The sequence below is a fragment of the Acinonyx jubatus genome, chromosome A2 (assembly GCF_027475565.1).
Source record: "Acinonyx jubatus isolate Ajub_Pintada_27869175 chromosome A2, VMU_Ajub_asm_v1.0, whole genome shotgun sequence".
Classification (NCBI taxonomy): Eukaryota; Metazoa; Chordata; class Mammalia; order Carnivora; family Felidae; genus Acinonyx; species Acinonyx jubatus.
This window is the reverse complement of record NC_069383.1, coordinates 15639098-15657541: the sequence shown is the minus strand read 5'-3', so window position 1 is coordinate 15657541 and position 18444 is coordinate 15639098. Positions and strand designations below refer to the sequence as shown.

Below are 18444 nucleotides of genomic sequence, written 5' to 3'. Positions count from 1 at the left end.
GTACATTTCACACTCTGAAAAGTATTGGCCAAGGTATTGCCAAAAGATTATTAAACATAAATGACCCTGTGTACTTTCCCCCTCCCCTGAAGAGGACCCACAGAAAGCACAAATCGTCCTTCTGGCCTTTTCTCTGCAGTCCTCAGATAGAGGTGAACCTTTGTCTACCAGCCTTGCTCAACTGAAATTCTTCAGCTGAACCATAGAATAAAGAAGCTGATTTGAGTGACCGTTTTCTCAGTCCCCCCAAAGATGGTTCATAAGTAGCACTATTCTAGATGGAGAAGGAAAAGTAGATTCATCATAAACAATCTGTGCCCTAGGACAGTAGGAATTAAGTCTCTTGTAGAATCCTAGTTCAGAAAGGCTGGAACTATGTTAGAGAATTGAACTTGATTTTAATCACAAAGACATTTTTGAGAAATAAATGGTCTATTTAAGCATGAAAAGTATTTGCATCTAAAGAATTAAAGTCTTTCCATAAAGAAGATGTGGTTTATATATACCATGGAATACTACTTGGCACTTAACAGAAGACCATGGGAGAAGGGAGGGAGAAAATAGAAACAGAGGGGGATGGAGGCAAACCACAAGAGACTCTTAAATACAGAGAACAAACTGAGGGTGGACAGGGGTTACGGCATGGGAGGGAAAATGGGTGATGGGCATTGAGGAGAGCACTTGTTGGGATGAGCACTGGGTGTTGTATATAAGCCAATTTGACAATAAATTACATTAAAAATAAAATAAAGAATTAAAGTCTTATTTAGTAGAAGTGTAGCATTATTTTAGCTGAGTGATCAGTTGGAAAAGAAGTGTTACCTGTATACCTGTTACATTAAAGCAAGAATCTTTGAAGGACCCATTTTCCCCTATGAAATAATAGTAATGTACTCAGGTGAGATTAGTGTTCTAGAAATATGCTATGTGTGGGCTTATTTCATCTACGTAGTGCATACCAGAGACGAGTTCTCAGCAGTGTGAATCAGTGACCACCCTTTCAGAGGATACTACACAAGGTCCTTCCTGTGTAAGGCCAGATTTTCTTCATATTCTTCAACCAGAACCACACATCACAATGTGCTTATGTTCTTATGCACATAAAAGAATCCTTTTGGCTATTAATTAAGCCAGACACTAAAGAAACTTGCAAAAATGTAAAACTGCGCTATTTTTTTTGGGGGGGGGGGTTACTTTTTGTTATTTTTAAATAAGTTATATATTTTTTTGTTTGAGTTTTTAAGGGTGTGAATGATACATGATACTCCTTTCTCCTTCCTCATAACTTCTGAAATAGTATGTCTTCAGTATATTTACTAAGATGGACCATTAAGATGAATAAAAGCTTTTTTCAAGATTGTTTATAGGGAAAATATACATCAGAACTTCTTAAATATGATACTTATATACTTCATTACTTGATAGTAATTAAACTATTAAAGTTTTCTTTTAAATTTAAAGTAGCTTTTAACTTGCAAAGTCGGGATGTTGTGAAATAATTTCGTTTCTTATAAGATTGACTGTTCAAGTACTATTATGCTGGACAATATTGTGAGGAAAGATACCAGTATAGATCATGGCCAGCCAAGACCACCCTCAAACAGAACCGTCCAGTCACCAAACTCATCCGTGCCATCTCCAGGCCTTGCAGGTAAAGTGAGCTTCCTTTGACTTTGGGGTGTTTTCCCATTTTTTTTTTTTTTTTTTACTCATAATTACCCTCGTCCCTCACCTCTGCCCTCCACCCTTTTCTTGGATGATTAAAATGAGTCTGAGTTTTGGGCACTGTTTAAATTTAGTCTACTTTCAAGGTGGGAAGCAAAGTTTAAACCTCTGTACCTTTTTAATTTCAACAAAACTGGTAGGCATTAGAGCATTCCTAGGAGGAAATTAGTATTATACTTACTCTTTTTGATAAGTTTTCCTGTGATATGGTATATTTTTGGATGTAAGTTGCCTAGGGTCAAAATTTATCAGTGTCAGTCTCTTCTTTGGTGGGTTGTGTGTGTGTGTGTGTGTGTGTGTGTGTGTGTGTGTAATTGATGTTTAAGAATTTTTAACATACCTACTCATTTCCTTTAAGAGAGAAGCACTCTCCCTAATCCTGTTCACCTAATACTACTCACAGATGTTGGCAAAATAGGTGCCTTAGAACAAAATATGGAGAGAGGAGAATTTCTGAAGGTTCATCAGTCACACAAACATAAGACAGTTACACAATATAAAAGGAGATGCTTATTTAAAACACATACAAACAAAATGGAAGAACACTGTTGACAAATATGGCATAGAAACTGTTAAATTATATAACAAGTTTGTATAAATGATTAAGGAAAATACTCAGAATTGCCAAAGGACTTGACTAGATAATTCCCTAAAGAGGAAATACAAATAGCCAGTAACTTGGGGGTTTCAATGTCACTAGTAGTCATTATAAATATCAAAATAAGATATAATTTCTGTTAAATTAGCAAACACTTAAATAGTGAAAATACTCATTGATAAGAATGTGATAAGAGAAGTACTCTGATACATAGCTGGCGGGAGTGTAACTTGACAGAACATTTCTGGATACCATTTTGACAATATTACTAAGACTAACATTTACGCATAACTGACTGTATGCTAGGCATTGGACAAAGTATCTTAATGCGTTGCCTAGTAGAATAGTTGTCTCGGTGTCTCCATTGATTGGTCTCTGTGTGGCTTTCTGTCTTGGACTGCTTTTACATCAGCACCTACTGCTTTTCGTTGTCGTCTGTAGCTTTCACTAGTACTAGTGTCCTCACTGAGATTTTGCCCTGCTTTACATTTGACTCTGTTTGGAGACTTTTTTTTTTTTAAGGTTTGTTTTGTTTGGTTTGGTTTTTTGTTTTTTGTTTTTGAGAGAGAGGGGGAGAGAGAGAGAACAAGCGGAGGAGGGGCAGAGAGGGGGACAGAGGATCCAAAGTGGGCTCCATGCTGACAGTAGAAAATCCTATGTGGGGCTCCAACTCATGAACCATGAGATCATGACCTGAGCCAAAGTCAGATGCTTAACCACCTGAGCCACCCAGGCGGCCCTGGAGACATTTTTGATCGTCACACCCCTGGGTGGGAAATGTGGAGAGATACTACTGGCATCTAATAACTAGTAGAGGCCAGAGATACTGCTAAATATCCACAGTGCACGGAGATCCCCCACAACAAAGAATTATCTGGCCCAAAATGCCAGGAGTACTGAGGTTTAATTCCGCTAGTCTAACCGGGTTAGACTTGGCTGGGAGTCCAACAACTGGTTATTGTTTTATATAATTCCATTTTGTTCCAGTGCTAAGTGAGCATATTCAGTAGGAAATGACACACATAATCATTAACTCATGTTATGAACGTGAATGATTTCCTCTTCTCCAGGACCTGTTACTATGACTAGTGTTCACCCACCAATACGTTCACCTAGTGCCTCCAGTGTTGGGAGCCGAGGAAGGTAAACTGACTTAACCTTATCCTCTAGTGTATAAAATCTCTGATTAGATTTCTCTTGCCAGGGCTCAACATGCTCTTGGTACTCAATACATCTTGAACGACTTCCTTTATTTTTAACTTTTAAATCAAAATTTCAATGATTGTTATAATTTAACAAACTAATTAATGGGTTAAGTAAATAAAGTATAATTGTGTCTTTAGAGATACAAAAATTGGGGGGGATGATATGTTTGTCTTGAGCCTAATAGCAAGGAAGAAATTGAAACGAAGTAGGTATAACAGATTGCACTATATAGGATATGTACAAACACAAACTTAGGGGGAAAAGAAACAATAACTTTATACTAACTTCAATGTTCTCTGACTTTTTTAATGCCCAAACATTAGGTCTGCTTTAAAATAAACAAAGTCATAGTTGTTGAAATTCTCTCCCAGCTTACTGCTTTGCTCATCTATTTATGCTTACAGATTTCTCCTAGTGAACCCAGTTCTTATTTGCTAATCATATGGAAGATACATTCTCTCAAGAGAAAAATGTTGCCTTTAATCCCATGAGAACATTGTGGGTATCCGTAAAGGGTTTTTGTCCCAGTACATTTTTTAAAATAGCCAAACACCAACAGTTTATATCTCTAGTTAATTGTCTTCACACTTTGTGACAGTAAATCGTTAATGTGGGCCCAGAGTGCTCTTTGTCACTGACTAGAGAAGGAAGTGGGAAAGATAGTTCTGAGATATTAAAATCTGACTGCCCAATTGTAGAGCCTCAGAGTATTCAAGTCTGTTTTCTTATGATTCGGGTTTTATTTAAATCTTTTCAAATATCTTTCCAGAAGTATAGTGTGACTAATGACATAGGTTAATATGTAAAAGGTTTTTTATACAGGAAGCTGTGTGCAGGCATCTGTGTGCAGGCAGTGGTTGCATCTCACTGTCATTTATCATGGATTGTGATAATGGAACATGGTGACCATTGCTGTGAAGTTATACAGAATTACTTCTAAAAGCTATCGTTATGCTTTGTTTTGAGACACTTAAGGTAGCATTCTTTGATGTTTTTGTTTTTTCTCTCTCTCTCTCTTACAGCTCTGGCTCTTCCAGCAAACCAGCAGGAGCTGATTCCACACACAAAGTCCCGGTGGTCATGTTGGAGCCAATCCGAATAAAACAGGAAAACAGTGGACCACCTGAAAATTATGATTTTCCTGTGGTCATAGTGAAACAAGAATCCGATGAAGAATCTAGGCCTCAAAATGTAATTATATCAGTTTGGGGGATAGGATGAAAGAAACTTGTAACTAGCAGATAGGAGGTTAAAAATGTTATGTTGAGGGGCGCCTGGGTGGTTCAGTCACTTAAGCGTCACTCACAATCTCATGGTTCGTGGGATTGAGCCCCATGTTGGGCTCTGTGCTTAGCCTGGAGACTGGTTGGGATTCTCTGTCTCTGCCCGTCCCCCACTCATGCTCTCAAAATAAATAAATCAATTTTAAAAAAATGTTATGTTTAAAAACAGGGAAATAGTCAACTTAAAGGTTGAAAAGTTTGAGGACCTCTCTCAGTAAATTAAAAGAAAAAGATGGATGGAAAATAGGGAGAAGAGTTCGAAAAATCAGGGGCATTTGGGGTTGGGTATTTGAGTAAAACACATGGAAGGTAATTGGCAAAAAAAATAATAATACAAGGAAATTTACTGTAACTGAAAAGCATGCACATCTGAATTGAAAGGACCCAAATAACAGAACATTAAATGAAACCAGGACTCAAATTATATTATCATCAATTTCAGGATACCAGGATTTTAAAAGCTTCTAGATGGAAAAAACACCTTATGCAAAGGATCAGACATAATGGCAGCGAGTCCTCAAAATGGATGTTTGAATCTGAAACAAAAGAGAAATACCAAAATTGTGAGCAAAAGTATTTCATAGCCAGAACTCTACACCCAGGCAAATTCTCAATCATGCATAAAGATTAAATAAAGATTTTTTGACATAAATGCAAGGTTTGAGAAATTTTAATTCTCATGTACTCATTCTCCAGAAGATACTTGAAAGTATGCTTCATCAAAAATGGAATGAACCAAGAAAGGAGGCATAAGATCCCAGAAGAGAGACAAAAAGAGTACTTCCCAGTACAACAGCTCCCCTGGTGCATCCTGTAGCAGGGAGGATGGGAGACTCCGTAGGGATATATGTAAGAGCAAAAAAAAATGTTCGGCAGTATTGGAAAGCATTTTATAACCCTACTGGAGGCTGTGAGAATGACTTAGAGATATAGTATTTAGAAAAGTAAGCAGATGAAAGAAAAGGGTGGAAGAGGGAGAGGAAAGAAGGAAGGAAGGAAGAATTGAATCACAGTAAAAACAAAAAGACAAAAAAAGGAAGTATAGTCATAGTACATTCTGTGGTTATGTGATGAACAATATTTATACTTACAATGGTATAAACAAACACCTGTATTAAACAAATTTAACTAAAAACTAATATAATCAGGATATAACCTGAACATGAATTTAACCAGAAATTGATTTTTCAGGACACTTAACCAGTGCAGCAGTGATACTGACCAATTGGAATAGATGTTGGCCATAAAGTTATACTGGTACCAAATAAATACATACATACATACTTACTTCATAAAGCGTTAAGAAAGTGGCATGAGTGGCGTGTATGTGTGTAAGGAGTGGGTAGAGAGGCAGGAAGGAAAAATCTAATCTTCCATCATAAAGAATATACATACCCACATTTAAGACTGAAAATATGTTTAAAATTGAAAATCTGAGAAATTACAATACAAGCAAGTTATTTAAAAATAAATAGCAAAAGAAAAGCTAAATAATTTAAAAATAATTGCCTCTGAGGAATGAGATTATGTAATCATGCTTTTAACTAAATCTGCATTTATTACTTTAAATATTAAAAGTTTAAAGGAAATCATAGATGTTGTTATTAAAAATTTTACCATCCCAGGCCCCAACATAAAATTTAGATTCATCTTAAAGTTATTAATAGCTCTTGCAGAAGTGAAATTAATTATAAGAATTAAAGCACAATACTTTTCTATGAATGAAAAACCAACAGTAGACATATTTTGAGTCTGGATATAATTTTTTTTAATATTGATTTATTTTGAGAGAGAGAGAAAGAGCAGGGGAGGGGCAGAAAGAGAGGGAGAGAGAAAATCCCAAGCAGGATCTGCATTGTTAGCCCAGAGCCCAACGTGGGGCTTGATCTCATGAACTAAACCTTGAGTCTGACACTTAACCAACCAAGCTGCTCAGGCACCCCTGCTGATCTTCTATTTTGATGATAGTTTTTGGTAGAGATTCAGGTCCTCTTTACCTTTGGGGACTCTATTAGAGGAAACCTCTTCTGTTCTCATACATATTCACAGATTCTTTTGAAGTAAGCAGGTGCCTATGAGAGAGCAGTCTACGGTCCCGAATTGCAGCAGTGCTAATGAAGAATGCCAATTTTGAGAAATAAACACATATTCTTAACTTCTTTCCATTGCAGACCAACTATCCAAGGAGCATACTCACCTCCCTGCTCTTAAATAGTAGTCAGAGCTCTACCTCTGAGGAGTCTGTGCTAAGGTCAGATGCTCCTGATAGCACAGGAGATCAACCTGGACTTCACCAGGAAAATTCCTCCAATGGAAAGTCGGAGTGGCCGGATGCCTCCCAGAAGTCACCTGTTCATGTCGGAGAGACCAGGAAAGAGGACGACCCCAATGAGGACTGGTGTGCAGTTTGTCAGAATGGAGGGGAGCTCCTGTGCTGTGAGAAGTGTCCCAAAGTGTTTCATCTTTCTTGTCATGTGCCCACCTTGGCAAATTTTCCAAGGTAAGATGGCACTTACTTCCCTTTCCCACATTCTTTCACTAGAAATAATAATTGATGCTCGTTGTAATTTTGTAAAAAACTTCAGTGAAAACCCACTTCACACAAATGGATTCTTCAGCATAGGGGCTTTGATACTCTGTTTCCCATTCTGTGCACTTCTCTCAAAAATCTACTCTGTAAAGAAGAAGGGAAAAAAAACGGTCCTTTGAATTACTACAGATGGTTACCCTACAAAACGGTGATCCTTACGCATAACAATGGCCACAGTTACTGCATGTTTTTGCCAAGCATTGAGCTGTATCATTTATAAATATCTCAAGTACCTTTTCCAACCAACTCTGAGATGCTGCTCCTGCTGCTGATGATGGGGAAGAGCGGCCACTGCGTTGATCTCTTTAGTTCTTGGAACGCTGTACTTTTTAAAATTTAATTCCACATTTAAAGTTGAAAGAATGGGGGCGCCTGGGTGGCTCAGTCGGTTAAGCGTCCCACTTCAGCTCAGGTCATGCATGATCTCACAGTTCGTGGGTTCGAGTCCCTCGTTGGGCTCTGTGCTGACAGCTCAGAGCCTGGAGCCTGCTTCAGAGTCTGTGTCTCCCTCTCTCTCTGCTCCTCCCCTGGTCACTCTCTCTCTCTTGCTCTCTTTCGCTCTCACTTGCTCTCTCGTTGTCTCTCTCTCTCTCTCTCTCTCTCTCAAAAGTAAACATTTAAAAAAATTTTTTTAAATAATAAAGTTGCAAGAATAGTACCAAGAACATTTCTTTTCCATGAATCATTTTGGGGAAAATAACAGTTGTACCTCACATCAGCCATAAATTAATGTGTGTGTTTATTTTTTTAAGTGTTTCTTTCATGTAAGTGTTTCATACCTCCTTGCCTAACGTTTACCACTTAGGCCCTTGTATTATATTTCTGCTCTTAAGCTCTCTCAGCATGGTGCTGTGTACATAGTAGATATGCAGTAAATTCTCAGTGATAAAAATTCATGCCAAATAAATAAATCTGTATCATAGATGGTATGGAGGATGTGGGAAAGTGAGATGGTGATGGGAGAAATGATGCATTAAGAATTCAGAAATTCCTGGGGCTCCCGGGTGGCTCAGTCAGTTAAGCATCTGACTCTTGATTTCGGCTCAGGTCATGACCTCATAGTTCCTGAGTTCAAGCCCTGCATCAGGCTCTGCATTGATAGCACACAGCTTGCTTGGTATTTTCTCCCTCTCTCTCTGTCCCTCCCCTGCTTGCTCTCTATATCTCTCTCAAAATAAATAAAAATAAACTTTAAAAAAAAAAGAAAAGGAATTCAGAAATACTCTATCCCCCAACAGTGGAGAGTGGATTTGTACTTTCTGCCGGGACTTATCTAAACCAGAAGTTGAATATGATTGTGATGCTCCCAGTCACAACTCAGAGAAAAAGAAAAGTGAAGGCCTTGTTAAATTAACACCAATAGATAAAAGGGTAAGTTTTTTTAAACATTTCTAACCTAGACTGTTAGCTAAACAGTTTTTTTGTTTAGATGGATTATTGTAATGCAGGTGTGCCTTTCGTCAAAGAAGTGTATATTCAAAATTTTATGCTGACCTCTTTTTTCTTTAGTTTTTTCACAAGAGCGTAAGAATCTTAAGCGATACAACCTGTGACTTTTCCTGGTTAAAATGAAAAAAAAAAATCACAGTACTGTCTATACATTTTTTAGAAGCTTAAAAGACTGTACTTGAACAAGGTAAAACATGTATCCTCTATGTGGTCCAGAGTTTTAAATTTAGTGTACCTTCAGTAAATTTGTTTTGTTTTATTTTTACTATAGATAAGTTTTCTTCCTAATGTGTTGAGAATTGGCACCACAGACGGGTTTTCGTATTTATTCTTCCTGGAAATAATTCCATTCTTTTACCCAGTGGTACTGGGTTTACAACTCAAAGCCACCTAATATAGTTAACTGTAATTAACATTAAAAGCTACTACATCAACACTTCTTTAGTGCTAAAGAAGTTCCTTTGCTAAATTATTAAGTAAAACAATCAATATGAAAGTTACTGTGCAAGAAGGGGCCCAAACACACACTACCAACACGACACTGCGTTTACTGGGATAAACCCCTACGCAGGGAAAACTAGCCGATGGGACCTTCTGCATTCAGACAGGCAGCCTTGGGACTGGACACACCATAGGAAGGGTTCCACCTCTGGATCTATTACATACATATGCTCTTCTTGTTGATTATTAATTATAATCCAATATACAGTGTTGTATATAAGCAATGAATCATGGGAATCTACCCCCAAAACCAAGAACGTACCGTACACACTGTGTGTTAGCCAATTTGACAACAAATTGTATTAAAAAAATAAGTAAATAAATAATATAAAATAAAATGTAAAATAATTATAATAATCCAATATACAATTTGGAGAGTTAAGTGGAAACTTATTTTTAAAGAGGTTCAAATAGGTTGCTCATGACACTTGTTGTTCCTATAATTGTAAGAATGGCTCTCCTATATCACATACACCCCAAACTATTAAACAGTAAATGACTGAAGAGATGAAAATTCTTTCAATGTTTTTCCTGTATTTATCTGGCTTTAATTTTTATTCTAGTATTTTGAAACCCATGACATTGTTGTTAAAAATAAGTTGTGATTTCATTATTTTATTACATTTTTTAATTTTATTTTTTTGCTTAGAAGTGTGAACGCCTACTTTTATTTCTTTATTGCCATGAAATGAGCCTGGCTTTTCAAGATCCAGTTCCTCTAACTGTAAGTATTAATATCACTTTGTGCATTTTTACACAGTAGGGTGATTTTTTTTTTTGAAACTTGATTTATGAGAATGTATAGTCAGTTTCCTATATCTGATGCATATCTTATAGTTTTATTAATACAAACAGAATGCTTTGATCTTGAATACACTTTAATGTTCACAAACTGGTCCAAAACTTGTATTCATTTCTTATATATTCTCGTCTCATACATCTTACCTACTATTCTCTGGAATGATTTTTTTTTTTTAAGATTTTATTTTTTTAAAGTAATCTCTACACCCAACATGGGGCTCGAACTCATCACCCTGAGATCAAGAGTTGCATGTTCTGACAACTGACCCAGCCAGGCACCCCTCCGGACTGATTTCTGTTGTTTCTCAAGAGGCTTAGTCCTGTATCCTAAGCTGTTGGGAAAAAACTGTTCATTTGAGATAAAGACCCCCAAAATTCTTTGTACATATTTCGATTTATACAAACCCAGATTGCAACTACCAAGTAGACTTTAACAAGACAGGAAGGGATATGTGCGTGCGTGGGTGTGGGTGTGTGTACTATTGCTTATAAAAGGTTCCTGCTTGTAGAATTTATTTAGGACAGGTAGAATTTAGTCATTTTTATTACAGCATCTCATTTATTTTGAAAGGTGCCTGATTATTATAGAATAATTAAAAATCCAATGGACTTGTCAACCATCAAGAAGAGACTACAAGAAGACTATTCCATGTATACAAAGCCTGAAGATTTTGTAGCTGATTTTAGATTGATCTTTCAAAACTGTGCCGAATTCAATGAGGTAAGAGGAAAAAACAAAAAACAATAGCAATGCGAAAGTAATATTAAATCAAACACTTCATCAACAAAAGAGATGAGTATCTACCAATGATAGTATAAATTTCTGAAAGTTCAAGTTTGTCAGAGAATGAAAGGTAATTAGGAAAACTTTATCCACATTACTATCCAAGGTTTATTATATGGTAAGTGGAAATGCAAATTATAGCTGACAACTTGAAAACAATTTAGAAAATAAGTAGTTACCACTCCCTTATAGAATAATCCAAATGAGTCTAGCCTTTTATTTACTTCTTATCTGACCTTCTCTAGACTTTGTCTAGCCCCAGGCTATTATTTTACTTTACATCATTGATGATGCATAAATACTTTCCCAAAACTTGAGTTAAAAGGGAACAAAAATGTGAGAAATTTACTTATTTTATTGACTGTTGACTGTTAAAATATTGATGTTTGTTTTTAATTCATGTTTTTATTTTTATCCAACAGCCTGATTCAGAAGTAGCCAATGCTGGTATAAAACTTGAAAGCTATTTTGAAGAACTTCTAAAGAACCTTTATCCAGAAAAAAAGTTTCCTAAACTAGAATTCAGGAATGAATCAGAAGATAATAAATTTAGTGATGACTCAGATGATGACTTTGTACAGCCCCGGAAGAAACGCCTCAAAAGCATAGAGGAACGCCAGTTGCTTAAATAAAGCAACACCATTGGCGTGTGCTGGTTTTTAGATTTTTTTGTTTTTGTTTTTAAAAAACATTTTGTCAGTAATTTTAACATCATTACAAAATGAGTTTGTGACCACTCTGATCTGTAAGTTTTTGATGTTTACTAGATTTTGATTTCCCTAATAAACCATTTCTTTTAATCTTATTAAGAAAGAAAGAAAAAGAAGGAAAGGAATGAAAGTGAGGGAGCAAGGAAGGAAAGAAGAAAGAAGCATCAACAACAAAAAGACGTTCTTCCCACTTCTTGGATTTCAAAACTATAATTTGGAGTGATAGCAACTATAGAAAGGAAATAGACTATGTATGAACTCTTAAGTGGAAATTTAATGTGGTTTGGATGTGTGCGTTAATCCATTTTTAGAAAATACCACTATCCATTAATTATGGCCCAACCATGAATTAGTACTTACGAACAGTACTCCGTGAACATGAGTGGTAATAAGAGTTCTATCCTAGGATGCTGACTGGTGCAACGAAAAAGTAGATTAGATGCTATTAAGAGGCACCTAACAGTATATAATGTAAGATGGCAACTGTATTAAAGAAAAAGCAGGAAAACAAATGTTTGATTTTTGTTTTGTTTTGTTTTTTCTTGTCTGTAGAAGTGTTTGGTATAGCAGGTGTTCAAAGCCATTTTTCGTACATTTCTAAATATAACTTCTTCCACTGAGGAAGTAAGCGTACACGTGTTTGGTTTGCTATGTGTCTCTGTGTAGTTTGTTGTTTGCTTTTTAACTGTGCAGGTGATCCTTTTATAACAAGACTCATTGTTAGCAGTACGGCTGTTAGTGGAACTACCCTGGACATGAAATACCGCAGTGTGCGCCATATTTGATGTGAGGCTTTTTCAACGTATACCCTATTGAGCATTAAATATAAGTTCCGCCGAAAGGGACTAGTTTGGTGGTTTTCATCTTTATAATTTGGAATAAAATGTGTTGTGGAATTTAGGAGCGGGCAGTTCAAGGGAACTATAAGGAAAATGTAATGTTTTCTGAAGCTTATATTTCCTTCTTTTAAAAAGTCAGAACCTCAAATTGAATCTTATGTCTGACTTCATTCTGAATTTCATTTTCATTCTCCTGATAGAGATACAGAAGACTAATCTTCTGAGAGCAAGCATATTCCTAATGGGCCAGGCCTGACTAGTTGAACTGATAATCCATTTATTCCTTTTGCTTGTTCAGCGTCAAAGAAGGAAACTAAATTAAGATAAGATAGACTGGCAAATGGCACAATATTTCTCTTCTAACCTTTGACAAAATATTTACATGAATTTTTTCAAAGTAACCTTTATGAAACATTAATTGAGGAAATCTTTCTCTTTAGGCTGACAGAATAAAAATATAGCTGAACTGAAAGAATCTTAGGCTGTGAATGGTATCATCTCCCACGGATTGGACCTAGAGGACTTGCTTTTTCCACAAGGCAATACTTCTTAAAATGGACAATTTGAAAATATTCTGTGGCTAATTCATTGGGTTTTCACGTGTTGCTAAAGATAAAATATGAGAAAATAATTTAGTTACATTAGCTTCTCAAGATAGGTCTTGTCCATAATATGTCACTTACAAAGTCTTAATCACTTCTCCAAATGTGTGTTTCAGAATAGTTGTTGTATTGTTGTGAAGATGCATTTGACATTCTCTAAAGGCTGAACAAATTTTGATAACAGTGCATATACCTTTTAATTGTCTGTTTTTTTGCTCCAGCATTTTTAGCACAGCAACTCCGGAGGTTTTGCAAATAAGTTTATTGTTGGCACTTAGAATACCGTTCTTGACTGTTTGTTCTTCCATACTTGTTTCCTGAGGTAAAACAGAGCAATACAGACAAATTTTGAGGAGGATCACAAAGAGAAGTAGCTCTTAAGGGAAAAAATATATATAATTTCTTAAATTCTAGCATCTGAGCTAGAATTTCTACTAATGTGCCCAAAACTTGCACTGTTACATTCAGTCATATTAATCTTTTAAAAACAGTATTCACCTTTACCATTTTTTTTGCTGATTGAAAGGCAGTTAAGAACCATCTTTCCTGTAGTCATACATAATATAAATTACATTAAAACTAGGTGTTTGTCTCTCCAAACAGCCTTTTTGTAATGCTCTTTACGATTAAAGTTCTGTGACCTTAAATTAACAAGTGCCTGTGTACCCAGGTGGATCCCAGCAAAATAGTCCTGAAATTCTAATAGAAGTAAGGTATAAGGTGAGCCTAAATAACTGTGCCCATTTAGAGAGCCATCTCCCAAAAGTTCAGTGTGATTCAAGCAGCCTTGACCTAAACTTAAAACACTACAGTGTTTACCTCTGATCAAAAACTCCCGGTGATTTCCCTCTGAATTTAGAACCAGTGCCCAGTGTCTTAGCTACAAGACCCTCTAATGTGATCACATGACCACACCTTTGGCCAAGGCTTGTGAATGAACAAATCTTGTGGGCGCTGGGATTTACCGAAGTCCGGCTCATCAAGAGCTTTCCCATGCATCAAGCATCTGATCTTTTTGGCATAAGGCAATTCTAACATATATAGAATACATTTGTACATGAGCCTCAGGCAATGCAGTTATTTGCCCTTTGAATTAACAGGCCTCACTTGTCCTTTCTGGATGGAGGGGTAGGATGCTGGATGTGCTAAAAGGAAAATGTCCTCTTCCCTTGGTAGTTTCACTTGCTTTTCCAAGCTAAAGAATAGGCACCATGTTTTACACCTACACCATAATATAAATGCAGTATAATTTAGCAATGCTTTCAGGAAGATTCGCTGCACAATCAAAAGGGTGAGTTCAGCTGATTGCTCCATTTATGAATTTGCATTTCAAATTCCTATGTTGTGACAGTGCTTAACTTGTAAATTTGGGTTCCATGGACAGACTAGTTAGACACTGAAAGGAAGAATTCCTCCTTCGGTGAAACCTGATCCATAAATTAACGTGAATCCCTAAAGTTGCTACCTATGAGCAAAATGTTTTTAGATGTAAATAGAAGACGTGCTTATTTTCTGTTACGAATGAGAGAAATTGAGTGATCTGATTGGTATTATTATGGACATGACAATGAGTTCAACCATCTAGTTTCTTACAGAGGTCCTCCTTTTAAATAACATGTACATAGTTTTAAAAATATTTTATAACCTCATGTAAATTAACAATTGATATCTTTTTACATATATTTCCCTTTCCTCTTGGGTGTGTATTTAGTAAGTCATAATTCACATGGTGGTAGTTCATGTTCTTGAGTGAGAAAAATGCTAACCAATCAGACCATTGATTTCTTTCCTCACAAAGATTTGCTTTTTGTGAAGCACATCTGAGGCAATAGTCTTTGTTGTTGTTTGGTCTTTGTTTTTTTTTTTTTAATTTGGGGCGGGGGGGGCATCTGGTGCTTTGATTTTTTAATAAAAATTAGCTTCGATGGATTTTTACTGTGAATGTTTTACCACAAGGAATTTTAATAGAAAAATTACTATATGTCATTCAGTAGAATTTTACCTAGTTTGAGTCTCGCTTCATTACTACCTTTGTGTGTTCCTCTATAAAACTGATACATGTAGGGATAAGCCACTAGTCTGTAAATAATAGGACAACTTTTTAAAAAATTCTGACACATGCATTTCACCAGCCTTAAAAAATAAGCAAAAAGTAATTTTACAAACAGGAAGGGTATGGTAACTTTAATCACTGATTCCCACTCCCCTCAAAGTAGGAAAACCAAAGATGCCATGAAAAATTCTTATCTAAAGCCTGTTGGAAGAGGAAGGGAAGACAGAGTGGGGACTTTGATAGGTCACTTTGAAAGTTTACCTATGTTAATTTCACCTGTAAACAAGTTTTGAGTCTCTAAAATTACAACTGTTTTTAAAACTCACTGTTGGATATTAAATAGAACTTACTTTTTGATAGGGGTAGAGGAATAAACTTCTATCTGATTCTTGAGTTTTTAAGTAGAATAATTAAGTCCTAATTTGAGTCCTAAAAAAAAAGCCCTTACCTAAAAATTACAAGTTAAACATTCTGTAAAATTGTCTTTCCCATATTTTCAAATGTGATGTGGAAAACCGGCAACTTTAATGTACTCTGCCATTTATCAGGATACTGGAGTGAATTCCTTACCCATGCTCTCTAGTGCCTTTTAAACCTAAGACAAGTGAGCCAGAAAATCCAGTCAGGAATCTTTCCATTATTTATTTATTTTTTTTAATCTTTATTTATTTTTGAGAGAGAGACAGAGTGTGAGCAGGGGAGGAACAGAGAGAGAGAGGGAGACACAGAATCCGAAGTAGGCTCCAGGCCCTGAGCTGTCAGCACAGAGCCCAAAGTGGGGCTCGAACTCACAAACCATGAGACCATGACCTGAGGTGAATTCAGACGCTCAACCAACTGAGTCACCCAGGTGCCCCAGGAATCTTTCCATTATTGATGATTAAAACACAGCTATTGTTTACGGGAGGGGATAGAATATACAGATCAATCACGGTTAAGTGCTTCTCACCCTCGGAATGGGAATGTGTGGACCTGAGAAGTGGCATTTTTCCAAAGAAAATCAAGTGTTCTTAAAGAGGAAAGAAGAAGAATGGCAACAAGAAGCGGCACCATGTTTTGACAATAATGCTGGTTCTCTAATCCAATCGATTTTAGGGATTTATTGATGAGGAGGGTGTGTGTTAAGAAAGCCCAACGTACAGAAAGTCTAAAGGTTTTGGCATTCATGTTACGGAATGATTTTTTGCCATTGTAGACTATGCTTAAAGAGACTCAAATCACATTCTCTTCTATTTGTAAAACTATTAGGTTCAGGCGCCTGGCTGGCTTAGTCTGTGTAGCATGCAGCAGACTCTTGATCTCGAGGCTGTGAGTTTGAGCCCCATGTTGGGTGTTGAGATTACTTAAAATCTTTTTAAAAAACAACAACAACAACTATTAGGTTCAAACAAATTCAACCCCTATCGTATCGCATCAAGTAAAATATTCTTTGTACAGAGATTGCAGTTACGTGACTGATTACCTTTTAGCGAGTTGTGAAACCAAAAAACTTGTTACAGGTAAGTGACTTGATACATGTTGACTTCCATTTCTACTAATGACTAATACTAGTAAGGAGGGTAAGCAGTACACGTGAGTTTATGAAGGATTTCTCAAATTTTGTATGCAATTAAAATCATGTTAATAAAATTTGCTGTTGACTGATTTAGTGTTGTCTAGGAAGCCTGGGTACTAGACAGTGTGGGCAGCATTGTAATGTTCCTGAAGCTTTGATACCTCCACGGGTACTGAGAGTTCCTGAAATTCTTGGGAAGGTGCTTGATCATCAGCTGTGTCATAGTTGACTGTGGTTGTGAACCACTACTATCCTTTGGTGTTAATTATAAATTGCTGCTAACATCAGCTTCAGGATTTTCAGTTGTGATTGGTGGTAGGTTTTTGAGCTAACCTTACACATGTAGCCTAGATGTCTTTACATCAAAAATATTTGGGCCTAAAATTTTTGATAACTAGACCAAGGTGGGCTTGCAAACTTTTAAAAATGATTAAAGAAAGCAATTTAGGTGGTTCAAACACTTTATGAAGTGGGCAGTCTCCATTCTCAAGGACCAAGATAACTACAAAATGAGGTAGAAGGCAGAAGATTTCATAGGATAAAGAATAAGGGACAAGGAAGGTAAGTGTAGAGTCCAAAGTTGGCTTGGCATTTGGGGATTGGTTGACTGAGTATATTGTGTTTCTGGCCAAGTGGGACATTTACAGGGACATATTTAAGTTTTGGTTTGCTGCTGCGGCACCCTGAGCAGAGTGGTTCCATCTTGGACCTAGAAATTTCTTTCAGTAGTCCTCCTACCCCACTTTTGATCATCCTCTTGACCATTCAAGAAGGTTGATGAAAGATATTTGATCAAAAATAATGTGACTCAGTTACCATTGGCTCTTGAGCTCTCAGTGTAGTATTCACAAAAGATGTCTGGCACATCTTCTTGGGGCTGGTTATGTACTTGCATTCTCTTTTGTTTTCCAGTTGGACAGATGATCTGCTAGCTAGTCAGTGGTTGCCCACATGCATTTAAAACTTCTGAGAGAATGCAGCATATTAGGGAGACACATTCTTAGCATCAAAATAATGCCTGTGATTTGGAGAATGCTCCTGGGTCAGGGTTCCTATTGATGTGGGGTGGTGAGCAAACTGTCCAGAAAGAATTCTTGAGACGTTTTTGGTGCAAAAAGGTGCTTTGTTATGGCACAGGGACAGGACACGTGGGCACAAAAGGCTGCTCTTTTGCTGTATGAAGCTGGGGTTATACGCTTTGTGCTTAAGGGGGAGGGGACATGCAGGGAGTATTACATCATAAATGTCTCTGATTTTCTACTTGTAAAACCGCTTTCACAAGATTTTTCTGGTGTTTATCATCCTGCTCAGTATTAACTATGGGTGAGATGTGCAGGCAGACATAAGACCCTTTAAGAAGGTAGCAACCAGTACATATTTGATCCTTCTCAAAACCATGCAGCAGGCTATCAGTCTTCTGCACTAAAGGTGAACATTCTTCTGCTTCTATCCCTCATCACTATGTCTCAACCCAAATAGAAATCAAAAAAATGCTTTCTGGGGTGCCTGGGTGGCTCAGTCCGTTGAGCGTCCGACTTCGGCTCAGGTCATGAGCTCATGGTTAGTGAGTTCAAGCCCCATGTCGGGCTCTGTGCTGATGGCTCAGAGCCTGGAGCCTGCTTTGGATTCTGTGCCCTCTCTCTCTGTTCCTCCCCTGCTCACATTTTGTCTCCCTCTCTAAGAAATAAATAAAAATTTTTGAAAAAAAATGCTTTCTGCTCAAGTCGTGATTGAACCCCACATTGGGC

At 36.9% G+C, this 18444-nt stretch overlaps 1 protein-coding gene across 4 annotated transcripts in view; it reads left to right on the top strand.

Annotated features, from left to right (window-relative positions):
- Positions 1–15017, top strand: part of TRIM24 (tripartite motif containing 24) — a 126175-nt gene extending 111158 nt beyond the window's left edge. For 3 of the 4 annotated variants that reach the window (XM_027075559.2, XM_027075558.2, XM_053218035.1), the window contains exons 12-19: positions 1516–1651; positions 3394–3466; positions 4552–4720; positions 6984–7312; positions 8641–8773; positions 10002–10076; positions 10725–10874; positions 11360–15017. In XM_027075559.2, the coding sequence (XP_026931360.1) occupies positions 1516–1651; positions 3394–3466; positions 4552–4720; positions 6984–7312; positions 8641–8773; positions 10002–10076; positions 10725–10874; positions 11360–11569 (1275 nt within the window). In that variant the 3' untranslated portion in view covers positions 11570–15017. The remainder of the gene's footprint in view (positions 1–1515; positions 1652–3393; positions 3467–4551; positions 4721–6983; positions 7313–8640; positions 8774–10001; positions 10077–10724; positions 10875–11359) is intronic. The other variant, XR_008296601.1, reaches the window with a different exon arrangement.
- Positions 15018–18444: the final 3427 nt, after the last annotated feature.